At 39.2% G+C, this 14,980-nt stretch overlaps 1 protein-coding gene across 9 annotated transcripts in view; it reads left to right on the top strand.

The window, feature by feature from the left end:
* Positions 1 to 14,980, top strand: part of RBMS3 (RNA binding motif single stranded interacting protein 3) — a 939,633-nt gene that overhangs the window by 502,982 nt on the left and 421,671 nt on the right. For all 9 annotated transcript variants that reach the window (XM_045008010.1, XM_045008014.1, XM_045008013.1 and 6 more), the window contains one exon: positions 5,812 to 5,870. In XM_045008010.1, the coding sequence (XP_044863945.1) occupies positions 5,812 to 5,870 (59 nt within the window). The remainder of the gene's footprint in view (positions 1 to 5,811; positions 5,871 to 14,980) is intronic.

The raw sequence follows: 14,980 nt of genomic DNA, 5'->3' as shown, positions 1-14,980 counted from the left end.
CTGTGTGATTTCACGGGGTAGAAGGGAGAGACTTCGGGGCTCAGTATTCTGATGGTGGAGTCACCTCCCTAGAAGCTGATCACTTCTCCACTCTGATAGTGGATCTCTTTAGAGCATGGTTGTGGCCTCCCTCATCTACTCAAGTCTCATTTTCTGAGGGTAAGAGGATGGCCTGGTTACCTCCTTTTGTGCAATAAGTGAGCTAGTGCAAGTTGCTTATGTATTTCATGCTGCGTGATTGTAATAGTCACGAAGAGGATATGAGAGAGGAGGTTACATATTTCATTTCTTCACTACTTAATCATCTTGGATTCTGCCGTTTCTGCTAAAGATTGTTCATTCCTCATAAACGCCAAGCTTTTTCAAAAATGGTTGCCTAAAATTTATGCTCCTATGTCACCCATATTTAGGTACCTAAATAAGTGGCCTGATTTTCAAAAGTGCTGCGCCATCTGCCATTGACTTAATTCTCCACTGGTGGGTGCTCAGCACCTTTTGAAAATCAGGCCAATTATTCAGGTGCTGAAAGATGGACCGAAGCTGAACAGCCATTTTTGAAAATTTTGGCCATAATGTCATTCTCAGTTGCTATGCTTGTTTATACTATATCCAGTAAAGAGATTATCCATTCTGAATTTGACAGTCAGAATAAAGCAAGTGGTAGAGGCAATAACACTTAATGATATGTGTGGGTTATACACTGGGTTAAACATTTACCATATTGGGCAGAAATACAATCTTATGAACCTAACAGCCTGATTCACTGACCTCCTCTTTCCCAAACACATGCACAGATTCATGAAAGTAAAAGTGGTGTAAGTTCTGCTACTGTAATCACAGGCAAATAAAAAGAAGTTTTTGTGGTTGCAGAGCTTTTCTTCAAAAGATATGGGGCCCTTTGATTTTTTTAAGGAAAAACAAATCAATTTTTTAAATGGCTGAAGTAGTATGGTAAGTATCTTTCATTTGAAAAAGTACAGGATTAAAAATGCAGTTCAGCAGTAGGTGGAATGCACAGAAATGATCATGTGAAAGAGAAATGTTTCAAGTGGTAGTCCACATAGATTCCACTCACTGTGAATGTGCCCCATGTGTGCAAGATTGCTATCACATTCATTTAGCAAGTGTACACTGGGAATAGAATCTGTATGGACGACACATCTCAATGAATGGTGGCTGTACAGTAAGATAAATAACCATTCTTACCAAATTCTATAAGGCATCTGTGGAGAATTTTTTCAGAAATCTGTGTGACTTTCCCATCACAATATTGTCATAAAACAAACCCATGTAAGTTGTTTATATATAAATTAATAAATCTGGAGGTATCTGGCTTCGGGGGTAGAGAGGACGACCCTCAAAAGTTTGAGGATCGCTGGTGTAGACAATGGAAAAGAATCTTACAATTTGTGTATTCACATCAGCTACAACTGAAGTGTTCTCTAAGTGCTCCATTATAATTTTAACACCGGATAGCAGCTGATTAACATTCCAGCTAACTTTCTGCTGGTATTTGCTGCATAAATGCTGATCTACCACCTGGAGCCTTTAAATAAAAGTGTGATCGGTTGTTAAATAATATCATACTGTTACTGAGATACCAGCTAAACAACATCATAAACTCTGTCTATTCTGCATTTCTTATCCACCCAGAATTCTCAGTTAAGTCTCTGGGAGTTCTGGGTATTTGAGGACTGCAGGATGAGGCCCTAGGTAAACCTTAAAGCCAGATTCATAACCTGAAACCACCTTCAGTAATTGAAGCTAGCAATATACACAGAACCGAAGAAAAGTTTATTTTATTTTAAATTGTTACCAATATCGTACACTACTGGAGTTTTCCTTGGGTTTGGTTGACATGCAGAAGCTGATCTTTTTCAGGAAGGCAAAAGAAATGAAAGGGAAACATTAGAGCTAGAGCTGTGTAAAACTTTTGTGGTAAAACCCAATGTGGAAGTTAAACCTTAAATTTAGGTTTGAGAACCTGGGCTGATGACTATTTTTATGGTAAAACCATGCAAAACTGAGTGATATTGCATGGTTATTGAAACAGTAAGCTGCTCAAGTCAGGGACTGTCTTTTGCTATGTGTAAGCTAGAAGTACCTAGTGCAATGAAGCTCTGATTTTAATTTAGGTTTTCATCCGAGACCTTGAGAAATGTGAGGTTTTGGATCAGTTTTGCTTGAGTTTTTGGTTCCATTGACTCCCAGAACATTGTGTGTGAAGTTTTGAGTAGTTTCACCCAAAACTAATAAGTACTAGAGCTGGTAGACATTTTTTTCCAAAGGAAATGGCATTTTGTTGAAAAGCAGACCTTTTACGGGTTTTGTTTGTTTAAAAAGACCTCTAAATCTTTGTTTTCTTCAAATTTTTTGCAACATTTCTTATCCAAATGTCTATCAAAATTATCACTGAAATGTTATGGAAACTGATAAATTAAAACATTTTGAAAATTTTAATAATGTTGACAATAAAAAGTTTTGTGAAAAATTTCATGGAAAATGCAAAATGGGTCTGTTGAACCCTGCAAAATGGAAACCCTTTCAAATGACCCACTCACAGCCTCTCGAGTTCCTAACATCCACTTCCATTCAGGTATAGTGATGCAGCAAGGATCAACTTAAAGAGATGTACAAGAAATCCAAAGTGTAGATGATGGTGGGTTTTGAGCTATGGTGCTTCCCATAATATTTCTTTGATGAAGCACTTGAATATAGGCCCTGTGGAAGGATGGTTTCAAAAACAGGCATTATAATTCAGCAGGAAACTAAATAGTGCTAATGTGTTCTCATGACACACACAAACCTATATGTCTAGTATCTTTATATTTTAAAAAAATACTAGTACAGTAACTCCCCACTTAAAATCATCCTGATTAATGTTGTTTCGTTGTTACGTTGCTGATCAATTAGAGAACATGCTCGTTTAAAGTTGTGCAATGCTCCTTTATAACATTGTTTGGCAGCCGCCTGCTTTGTCCACTGCTTGCAGGAAGAGCAGCCCCTTGCAGATAGCTGGTGGGGGCTTGGAACCAGGGTGGATCGGCAGCCCCCCTATCAGCTCCCCACTTCTCTAAGTTCCCTGTGCTGCAGCCGCCCAGCAGGCTATCAAGGCAGTTCAGCTGTCCCTCCCCCCACTGCCATGGGCTGGTCCTGCCCTCTGCCTTGGAGCTGCTCCCCGGAGCCTCCTGCTTGCTGTGCGGGGGGAAGGTGGGGGACTAATGGCAGGGTGTCCCTCTCATCCCTGCTCCTGCACCCCGCTTACCCCTTCTCCATATAGAGCAGGGTGGGGACACGACAGGGCTCAGGACGGAGGGAGCTTGCTGGCCGCAGCTGTTGTCTAAACTTCCTGATCTACTTAAAAAGGCAGTGTACTTAGAGTGGTGTCAGCGTACTTAAAGAGGCAATGCGCATCTCTCTCTCTCACACAGGGTGTGTGTCTCTGTCTGTCTCTGCCATGCTGTCTTCCCTCCCTCCATTCGTGCTGCCTTGTAGAGTGTGAGGCTGCATTAACAATGTGTTAACCCTTGAGGGCTCAGCCGATTGCTAGTTGATTATTTAGAAATATCCCAACCTCTTCCGCCCTTTAACTTCACCACCTCATCCAAGCTTCACAATCATCATAGCTGTGAACAATATTAAATTGTTTGTTTAAAACTTATACTGTGTGTGTGTAGTTTTTTGTCTGGTGAAAAAAATTTCCCTGGAACCTAACCCCCTCCATTTACATTAATTCTTATGGGGAAATGGGATTCGCTTAACATAATTTCGCTTAAAGTTGCATTTTTCAGGAACATAACTACATTAAGCAAGGAGTTACTGTATTGTACAGAACAAACATATGGGCTGTTGGATTTTAATAACTAGTAGTTAGCATTTAAAACAACAGATTAAGAGGCGATCTCTTGAGCTACATTGTATTTTTACGTCATATTTACGTGTGAATTCCCATTGTGGAATCCATTTTTGGAACCTCTGGAATAGAATCGAAATTACAGTTTATCCTGACAGGAAAGCCAACTAAATCTGAAGGGGAATCAGAGCCTTGTATTACAGTCCTTCTATGCAAGAAAATTATCATCATTTTCTTAATAAACTAAATACTTTTCTACCTTGATCACCGCTCATCAGAGCTCATGTTCCAATTACTGTGAAGTATTTAGGAAAACTGTGTCCAAATTAATTCTAGTTACTTTCTTGTGGTAGTACTCAGGGTTTATATCTATACATTAATGTGAAAGGCTTTTCATATAGTAGAGAGCATTGTTTAGCACCTCTTACCATTCCAGTAGAGTCCAACTCTGCCAACACTTAGCTACATGAGTAACTTTATTTGCTTGAGTAGTTCCACTGGGATGAACAAGACTACTTCCACAGGTGAAATGACTTGTGTGACTAAGCATTTGCAGGGTTGCGGTGTATAGCAAATAACCTTGGAAAGTCTTTAGTAAATGTAATGGAACCACAAATGTCTCTTTTTGTTGGCAGGAAATTCAAAAGAGTAAAGCAGATTTAAGTAATTGCTTCAGATTTCAGACTCTGGGTTTTTGCACTCACAAGTAAACCACTGTATGCACAGACTTCTAAATCTCACAAATCTCCTTCGATGGAACAGCATATCCATTCTTTTGGAATTTTTTTGTTACGAGAAAGTCCTAATGAAGACTAATGTTAGGTGTCTTTTTTTTTTTTTTTTTTAAGAAAGTTTAATTGGGGGTTGAGTTTTATTTGAGGCTGTTGTGGGTTAACTGCTGATTTTAATTGGATTATCTTTCTCAGTATCTGTCAAAGACTCTTAAGACAATAGATAGACATTGTTTATTTATTTATTTGTATATATTGCATTTATTTGGTTTATAAATCAAATAAATGAAAATGCACTTCATGGGCCAAATGTTTTGCTGGTGTAAATTTACCCATAAAATGCTTGTAAATCACACCAGCAGAGAATTTGGCACTACAGTAGAACCTCAGAGTTACAAACACCAGAGTTACAAACTGACCAGTCAATCACATACCTCATTTGGAACTGGAAGTACTGACTATCAAATATGCATTTTCAGTCCTCTTCTCTTTGAGTTAAAGACAGGCACTCACTTTGTGGTCTAACTGTTGAATGCAACAAGTTGTAAGTGGTCCGTGAAATTAAAATTTCCTCTCAAGAGTCTGAGTCTTGTGGAGGTACTCTGAAGCTGTGTTATTTGTTGTAGTGCTATGTATGCAAACACTCGTCAGTATTCAGCTAGAAAAGCCTAAATATACAAAAACAATTTTAAAAAAAACCTTTGACTATCTAAAATGTACAAGCTACCTTTTAAAAAAAATAATTCTTCTGGATCTCTTTTTTTTTTTTTTTTTTTTGTCAGCCAGCTTTATAGGGCATTTGGTGAATGGTGGGAAAGCATCTGCTCCATTCCCATTAAAAAACAAAACTTCCTTTGATGGTTTCAAATGCAAATATACATTTAAATAAAGTTAATTTCCTTCACCAGAAAAACATCTTTGTCTGTCTGGATACCCTATTGGCCATTCCTGTAACTGGCATTTTTGTTGGCAGTCTCAGTGTAGAGATCAGAGTTTGAATGGGCATGGAAAATGAACATCCCTCAAGATCTGTGTTGCAGTGCAGGGAAGCTTGCTGTCCATCCTGTACCTTTTCTATGGGGGAACCCCCTCTCCCTCTCGTGTGTGTGTGTGTGTGTGTGTGTGTGTGTGTATATATATATAAACTGCATGGAATAGTCTGCATGGATCTAGGGTTAAAATATAATAACATGCATTTTTCTTTTTTTTTCTTTTCTTTCTCTGTAGGTATGGGAAAATTGTATCCACAAAGGCAATTCTTGACAAAAACACAAATCAGTGCAAAGGTATGTGCAAAGAGTCCTCCCAATGAGTTCGGTGTCTGTTTGGCTGATTGACTGATGTTCCATCCACCAAGGTTTGGGCTCCGGCTGTGCAATCAACACAATGTACAGTATATTGCAAACATATTTAATAATGCCAGTGCTCTGAGTTGTATTTTCCAGTAACATTGCTCATTAATTTTTTTCATTAACAAACAAAATGAAAATCGCAAATCAGAACAAGTATCAAATTGCTTTGGTAGAAAAGTAAATTACCTTCTAACCACATAGCGTTGTCTGATTTGAATGATATCATCAGTGATGCAAATTGATTTCCTATATAAAAATGAGAAACCCTTGGGAAAACTTTCCCAAGCAAAACCTGGCTTAATTTTTCTATTCTAGAATGTCTGACTACATTATTGGAAGAAGAAAATATGCACTGCGGCACAACATTGATCATAAAATTGTGACATAGTGATATGAAAATGATTTCTCTTACTCTTGCAGTTTTGCATTTTTAATTTCTCTGGTAATATTTCAAAATAGTCTGTTATTTAGTGAAATACAATGTGTACTGTGGAGATATGGTGTTTGCATGAGTCTATATCTTTGTCTAGACAGATATATACAGAGATTTCTGAAGACTAGAATTATTATCTGTAATCAATCTGAAGGTCCATCTTTTCCATGGGTGAGAATCTCACTTTACTCGAGTGTTGGTTCTCACAGTGGAGTCCACTTCCCTGCAGGATAAAATTGTAATTCCATAGCTAGTGAACTGTAGAATCTTTGTGCACTAATGTCTAAGGAACAGGCACATGAAATTACAAGCCCATTAGCAAGAATTTTTAATGAACCTGTAAACTCAGAGGTTGTACTGTATGACTGGAGAATTGCTAATATAGTTCCTATCTTTAAGAAAGGGGAAAAAAGTGATCCAGGCAACCACAGGCCTGTCAGTTTGACATCTGTAATATGCAAGGTCTTGGAAAAAAATTGAAGGAAAAAGTAGTCAAGGACATTGAGGTCAATGGTAATTGGGACAAAATACAACATGGTTTTACAAAAGGTAGATTGTGCCAAACCAACCTGATCTCCTTCTTTGAGAAGGTAACAGGTTTTTTTAGACAAAGGAAATGTAGTGGATCTAATTTACCTTGATTTCAGTAAGGCATTTGATATGGTTCCACATGGGGAATTATTAACTAAATTGGAAAAGATGGGGATCAATATGAAAATTGAAAGGTGGATAAGGAACTGGTTAAAGGGGAGACTACAATGGGTTGTACTGAAAGGTGAACTGTCAGGCTGGAGGGAGGTTACTAGTGGAGTTCCTTAGGGATCAGTTTTGGGACCAATCTTATTTAATCTTTTTATTACTGACCTTGGCACAAAAAGTGGGAATGTGCTAATAAAGTTTGTGGATGACACAAAGCTGGGAGCTATTGCCAATACAGAGAAGGACCAAGATATCATACAGGAAGATCTGGATGACCTTGTAAACTGGAGTAATAGTAATAGAATGAAATTTAATAGTGAAAAGTGCAAGGTCATGCATTTAGGGATTAATAACAAGAACTATTGTTATAAGCTGGGAAGGCATCAGTTGGAAGTAACAGAGGAAGAGAAGGACCTCAGAGTATTGGTTGATCACAGGATGACTATGAGCCGCCAATGTGATATGGCTGTGAAAAAAGCTAATACGGTCTTGGGATGCATCAGGCGAAGTATTTCCAGTAGAGATAAGGAGGTGTTAATACTGATATACAAGGCACTGGTGAGACCTCATCTGGAATACTGTGTGCAGTTCTGGTCTCCCATGTTTAAGAAGGATGAATTCAAACTGGAACAGGTACCTCTACTAGGCTACTAGGATGATCTAAGGAATGGAAAACCTGTCATATGAAAGGAGACTCAAAGAGCTTGGCTTGTTTAGCCTAACCAAAAGAAGGCTGAGGGGAGATATGATTGCTCTCTATAAATATATCAGAGGAATAAATTCCAGGGAGGGAGAGGAATTATTTAAGCTCAGTACCAATGTGGACACAAGAACAAATGGATATAAACTGGCTATCAGCAAGTTTAGACTTGAAATTATATGAAAGTTTCTAACCATCAGAGGAGTGAAGTTCTGGAACAGTCTTCCAAGGGGAGTAGTGGGGGCAAAAGACATATCTGGCTTCAAGACTAAGCTTGATAAGTGTATGGAGGGGATGGTATAATGGGATAGTGTAATTTTGGCAATTAATTCATCTTTGACTATTAGCGGTAAATATGCCCAATGGCTTGTGATGGGATGTTAGATGGGGTGGGATCTGAATTACTACAGAGAATTCCTTCCTGGGTGTCTGGCTGGTGAGTCTTGCCCACATGCTCAGGGTTTAGCTGATCACCATATTTGGGGTCGGGAAGGAATTTTCCTTCAGGGCAGATTGGCAGAAGCCCTGGGAGTTTTTCACCTTCCTCCACAGCATGGGAACAGGTCACTTACTGGAAGATTCTCTGCACCTTGAAGTCTTTAAACCATGATTTGAGGACTTCAATGGCTCAGACACAGGTTTGATACAGGAGTGGGTGGGTGAGATTCTGTGGCCTGCATTGTGCAGGAGGTCAGACTAGATGATCATAATGGTCCCTTCTGACCTTAAAGTCTATGATTATGTGATTCTAACTGGATTTGTCTCACATGGAGTGGATTGTAGACAGCAAGCATTTTCTATGTAGCCCTGGTAAGAAAAGGACTATGGCATCTTTATTATAGAATCATAGAAACTTAGAATATCAGGGTTGGAAGGGACCTCAGGAGGTCATCTAGTCCAACCCCCTGCTCAAAGCAGGACCAATCCCCAACTAAATCATCCCAGCCAGGGCTTTGTCAAGCCTGACCTTAAAAACCTCCAAGGAAGGAGATTCCACCGCCTCCCTAGGTAACCCATTCCAGTGCTTCACCACCCTCCTAGTAAAAAAGTTTTTCCTAATATCCAACCTAAACCTCCCCCACTGCAACTTGAGACCATTACTCCTTGTTATGTCATCTGGTACCACTGAGAACAGTCTAGATCCATCTTTCTTTGGAACCCCCTTTCAGGTAGTTGAAAGCAGCTATCAAATCCCCCCCCCCATTCTTCTCTTCGGCAGACTAAACAATCCCAGTTCCCTCAGCCTCTCTTCATAAATCATGTGCTCCAGCCCCCTAATTTTGTTGCCCTCTGCTGGACTCTTTCCAATTTTTCCACATCCTTCTTGTAGTATGGGGCTCAAAACTGGACGCAGTACTCCAGATGAGGCCTCACTAATGCTGAATAGAGGGGAATGATCATGTCCCTGGATCTGCTGCCAATGACCCTACTTATACAGCTGTTAGCCTTCTAGGCAACAAGGGCACACCGTTGAATCATATCCAGCTTCTCGTCCACTGTAACCTCTAGGTCCTTTTCTGCTGAACTTCTGCCTAGGCACTCGGTCCCAATCTGTAGCAGTGCATGGGATTCTTCTGTCCTAAGTGCAGGACTCTGCACTTGTCCTTGTTGAACCTCATCAGATTAAGGTAGCAAACTAAGTGAAATATAAGGTTAGTGATGAGATAAGATGTGAAGAGGCGAAATATGGAAGGAAATTGAAAAAAAGGGAGAAGGGGCAAAATCCTGCCAATGTTACAGAAGTATGCTTAGTAACTGGCAGAAGAAGTATATGGAGTTTTTCCTTATAACCCATGCAGCAGCAGTACTGGAGAGCCACACAAGGGTATATTAGGAAGGGGGACTGAAATTCTACCCTGACAAAACACCTCAGTCCCAAAAAGGCCTGGTTTGCCACCAGGTGCATGTAGTCAGGCTCTAGGACTCATTGTACACATGCTATGCTGGGCTGCGTATGCAAGATGGGGTGCTTGCTGCTGCTTTAAAATTAACAGCAGTGTCTATCTCATCTAGGGTGACCAGATGTCCTGAATTTATAGGGACAGTCCTGATTTTTGGGTCTTTTTCTTATATAGGCTCCTATTACCCTCCACCCCCTGTCCCGATTTTTCACATTTGCTGTCTGGTCACCCTAATCTCATCAAGCAATCTGACAACATGGTGCCTTATGTTAAGTACTGCACCACCGTTCCCATCAATCTTTTGGAAATAATGAGGGGCTATAATACAATGAAAGGTGTGGCTGAAAAATACATACAAAAATGTGCGGGGGAAGAGGGTGCTGAGAGACAGACAGAATGGAGGGATTTCACCTTCTATTTCTCGGGTTAGGGGCTGTTTCATTTTGTATTCTGCTATATCACAACAATATGTGCTATGTAATAATGAGAATTTAATAAGGTTTGTTTTCACTATAGTTTACAGCAAGGAAAAAGTGAGACACATTTGTTCATATTTTAGAGGAAAGATCTTTGTGGCATGAATAGTACAAGTGAATGATCATAAACATGGACTTATTTACAATAGATGGCATGGAAATGACAAATGTGGTAAGGATGATCATTTTGCTTATTTAAATACAGTTGATTCCTCATTGGCAAAACAAACTTCCTAAAGGTGCAAAAAAAAAAAGAGATGACCAGTCAAGTAGGCACACCTCTCTGTAATGTAGGTGGTGTACCATCAAATATAAAGGGAGTGATTATAGTCAAATTTGAGAGTGGTGGAAGTCATCTTGCGATTTTAAGACTCAGAAATGTATTTCAATGCCATTTGAAATTTGGCCAAATTACAGCAGTGGGTTTGAAAACTAAAACCTCCAAATAAAGAGTTCACATAACAGCAAAAAGAAGATAATTTTAAGAAATGGCATAGATAACAATGAGATTCCTCACAGATCCATTGAGACAGAATGCTCTGTCTAACTGGAAGTGTTAGGTGTATCCTTTTCCAACAATGAGGAAAACAGACTGAAATTTGATTTATTCTTCAAACATTCCTCAGTCGGTAAAAATTCACTTGCACCATGTTAAGGACTAGTGTTATCAAAACATTTTTTTTTCTGGTGAGGGTTAAACAGTCAGATCCAAGGAAACACATATTCCAAGATAGTTCACTAGGGAAACCTTTTCACGAAATCTTTCATTTCAAGATTGTTCTTCTTGGGTATCATTCACACTGAGGCATAGCAGCAGCAACAATCATTCTGTAATAGAACAGTATATTTAAAAAAAAAAACAAAAAAAAAAAACCCAAGCACAGCCATGACAAAGTGGCCAAAAATCACTGAACAAAACAGGGAACAATCACATATGGAGCGTAATGAAAAATGGACATATGATTCATTCAGATGTTCAAACACAAAAGTCTGATGACACCTAATGTACAAGTTGGAGAATTTTTGCTGATTTTGCTTTTCTTTCCATGCATTTGCCTTCTGGGTCTAGTGTATTTGCTGATTTTAAAAGTCAGGGAAAATTATGTAAGAGAAGCATTAATCTTAAATGCATAGACTCTTCCCTTTGCAGGGTTTTTTCCTCCAACTGGCTCGCCTTTGATAGGCTTATGTGTTTAGAGCAGAGAGAATGAGTAATGGATGTTTCACAGTACAGTTTCCACACCTCATAGCAATGGAATACAGAACAGTTAATCTGCCAAATATACAAGCCCATTCCTTAATGTATGAATTACTGTCATCTGCATCTGCCCTTGCAGACTCTTTAATGGTGTGCATACAGATTTACTTCCTCGTTTAAGCAGGAGCTCACATTGTCTTGGGCATTTCCTCAGCACCTTAAAAGATGAACCATGGGAGAATGACCAGAAGTCTTAATTCCTACCTATGGGGATCATTCTGTTTTATGAAATAAAAACCATGAAATGCAGTTGCTTCTAGAAGACAGACACTTCCACCTTAGACTTCATTTTACAGACTAGAGAGAGTGCCTGCCTTGATTTAATGAGTGGCAGTGTTTTGTCTTTGGAGGGAAACCACAGAGACTTCATATGTAATTGTAATTGTCATACTTCATAGACTATCAGGGTTGGAAGGGACCTCAGGAGGCCATCTAGTCCAACCCCCTGCTCAAAGCAGGGCTAATCCCCAGACAGATTTTTGCCCCAAATTCCTAAATGGCCCCCTCAAGGATTGAACTCAATCCTGGGTTTAGCAGGCCAATGCTCAAACCACTGATCTATCCCTCCCCCCTTCACTGAAACCTCTTTCTTTTCCAGAAACCTATTGCTAGATATACTACTCATTCATATTTAAAAGGCAAAAGTTTGGGTTACAAACATGCTTTCATAGAGGTTTCTTAAAGTTTAAGGTCAGAAGGGAACATCTAGTCTGTCCTCCTGTATATAACAGCCAGTTACCTGTGTATTGAGTCCAACATTCAAAGCCCACTGAGTCTTTTCATATATAAATTTATCTTTCTTTGTGTATAGAAAAGGGTGACCGTGTTGCCCTAGCCACAGGGCTGCTACAAGAGTAGAGAGGCAATGAGCAGGAAGTGATATGGTGATGCCAACTACCTCTGCACCGATACTGGTATATGTTGTCTTAAATTTAAGTACGAGGGACTATTCATGTGCTTAAGTACCCTCATGAACCAAAACCTAATGTATATGAGGTGCTCAGATGCTCTGGTAACCAGATCCTTAGAAGCATTTGGATAGGTATGTATGTAATATATTGTATATATCTGTAAACTGAGACAATAACTTATTTTACAGCTGGACTCTGAAGATTAATGCTCTTACGTCACTTTGAAAATATGTATTGCTGTATCCATGCTTTGTATTTATTAATTATTATTGTGTTATCATATTTAAAGTGAAGGAGTTTGGCTCAGAATAGCAGCAACATGGAGCAGGCCCATGTGAAATCATATTCTAGTGAAGAAAGCAGCTAAGCTCTGTGGACAGCTCTTTAGATAATAAATTTTATTTATTGGGAATAGCACAAACTGAAATAAGTGTGCTCTATTAGTTATGATTCTCAGAACTTCTGTTCTGAGAGAGAGAGAGAGAAAATCCAGCAAAGTGGTTCTATGCCTGTTCACTGACTGTAAACTCCACGCACCAGGAGGGCATGCTCAGCATGCATGGGGGAGAATGGCTCTCATGGACAGGAAATAATTTGTAAGACACATTTATTTAATTTTGAAACCATATGCTTATATTAAAAAAATTAGAAAGCTGGATACATAATGAATGTGGTGATTTTACAGTCCTAGCTCTTTTTAAAATAATGTTCCATACCATCAGTGAGATAAGAATCTAGATGTTGTTAAAATGTAGGGATATGTAGCATTTTAATGTTGGGGTTTTCATGGAAGTGAGGGATCTGACAGGGCTGGCTAGAGGATGAGCGTTGGCAGGCACGCTGCAAGTTTCTCTGCACAGCTCTGCTATTCCATCTCAGTTCTGACGTGTGGCAGCCCTTGCTTACTCAGTCTGGGGCCTCTTGAGCAGAGACTGCAAATTATGCTGAGATATGCCAAGCTTTTTAGGCAAGCAAGGATAGAAGTCCCAGAGTTGGAAGGGCACTGCCTTAACCCATTGTGTCACATAGTCCCAAGTTCAACCATATTGCTGATAGCTTTCCTTGTATCGTATGACAAATTTTATATCGTGCGCACTGTTTTATAAAAAACCCAATTCTGTCAACCCCCAAAATGCAGATTGGCTTAAAAATGAGGAGGTTTTTATTGTTTGTTAAATAATAGATCTGGGGTTCTTATTTGCCTTCTGGTTTCTAAGCCTCTTCTCAAGCTTTTCTTCCCAACCATGGGGGCTAGAAACTTTGTTTTAAAATGAAATCGAAGATTCTCAGGTAATCACATGAATCTGGGTGCCTAGTCTCTAAGAAACACACCAAATACTTGAAATTAAATCACAAGAATTGGCAACTCTGAAAACAGTACTAGTTTGCTCTAAAGGAAATAGTGGTAATTATGTTCCTTGAATAAAAACAGTTCCTGGCATCCAGCTATATTATTTGAAGTCGGAGAGTATGCAAACTTGAAGGCAATATTTTATTAATTACTATTGTCCTTGAACCAAATTGGTATCAAGATAAATAAACTGTTGGTCTGCTTTTCAAAGGATCTTAGCATGCTCAGCTCTCCTTGATTTTGGTATTCGGTAGCTCTGAAAATCAGATCCTCTGTCTATCTTTATCCACCCTCAACATGTATGTGCATCACTATGCAATGTGGATGCTCAAGACCTGACTACCCTCTACTGGCTATGATATTTATATGATATAAGGCCTGAAAAAGCCCCCTGAAGTCAATGGCAGTCTTTCTGTTGACTACACTTTGCTTTGAAGTAGGCCCATAAACCCTAATACAGGGTAGTCAATTATTTTTGCTCAAGGTCCAAATTTCTTGGTTAAGGTATAGTCAAGGTGCAGACTCCAAAGAAGAAAATAATAAAAAATAACAATAATGATAATATGTACATAAAAAGATTTCAGGGTCCGCTCAAAAGCATCTGGCCATCCGGATTTGGCCTGTGGTCCACCTGTTGATGACCCTGTACTAATACAACTCTACGAGTTTGACTATTTAACAATAATGATTTGGGTGATTTGCAAATGGGATCTGACTGAGGATGCCCTAGCTGGGTTAATTAACTTGGAGATGAGAGAGGAAAGATAGGTGGGGTAGTATCTTTTATTGGACCAACTTCTGTTGGTGGAAGATGCATGCTTTGAGAATTGTTCTTCAGGTCTGGGCCAAAAAAAGAAGCTGGCCCAATAAAATATATTACCTTACCTACTTTGTGTCTCTCCTCTCCTGGGACCAACGCAGCTACTACAACACTGCAGATAACTTGGAGATGGCAGTTCATATTTGTACATTTATAAACGCTTCCAAAGTTATCACTAATGGAACTAAAAGGGGTTTCCATGAATAGTTCTGAACGTCTTACTGTACCTACATGATGGCAGCACTGGTTGTTTTCATCTCATTGGAAAGACTGTGATGGAGAGACGCCCTCCAACATGTCTGCAAAGTATTATTTCTGATTTGTTGCAGCTCACGCCAGACACAATTCTTGACTGTATTTAAAGTCTGTCCTGTTTTAAGTCAATCCTGTCAAATTTGTGTATTGGGTTTAAGGTCAAGTCTTCTAAAGAGGAAACGCAGCCTCAATTAGTTCTCCAGACTCTCTTATTTAAATAATTTTTTTGCCATTTAGGAG

The sequence above is a fragment of the Mauremys mutica genome, chromosome 2, assembly GCF_020497125.1.
Source record: "Mauremys mutica isolate MM-2020 ecotype Southern chromosome 2, ASM2049712v1, whole genome shotgun sequence".
NCBI lineage: Eukaryota > Metazoa > Chordata > Testudines > Geoemydidae > Mauremys > Mauremys mutica.
The sequence above is the reverse complement of the archived record's forward strand: the minus strand, read 5'-3'. Positions and strand labels throughout refer to the sequence as shown.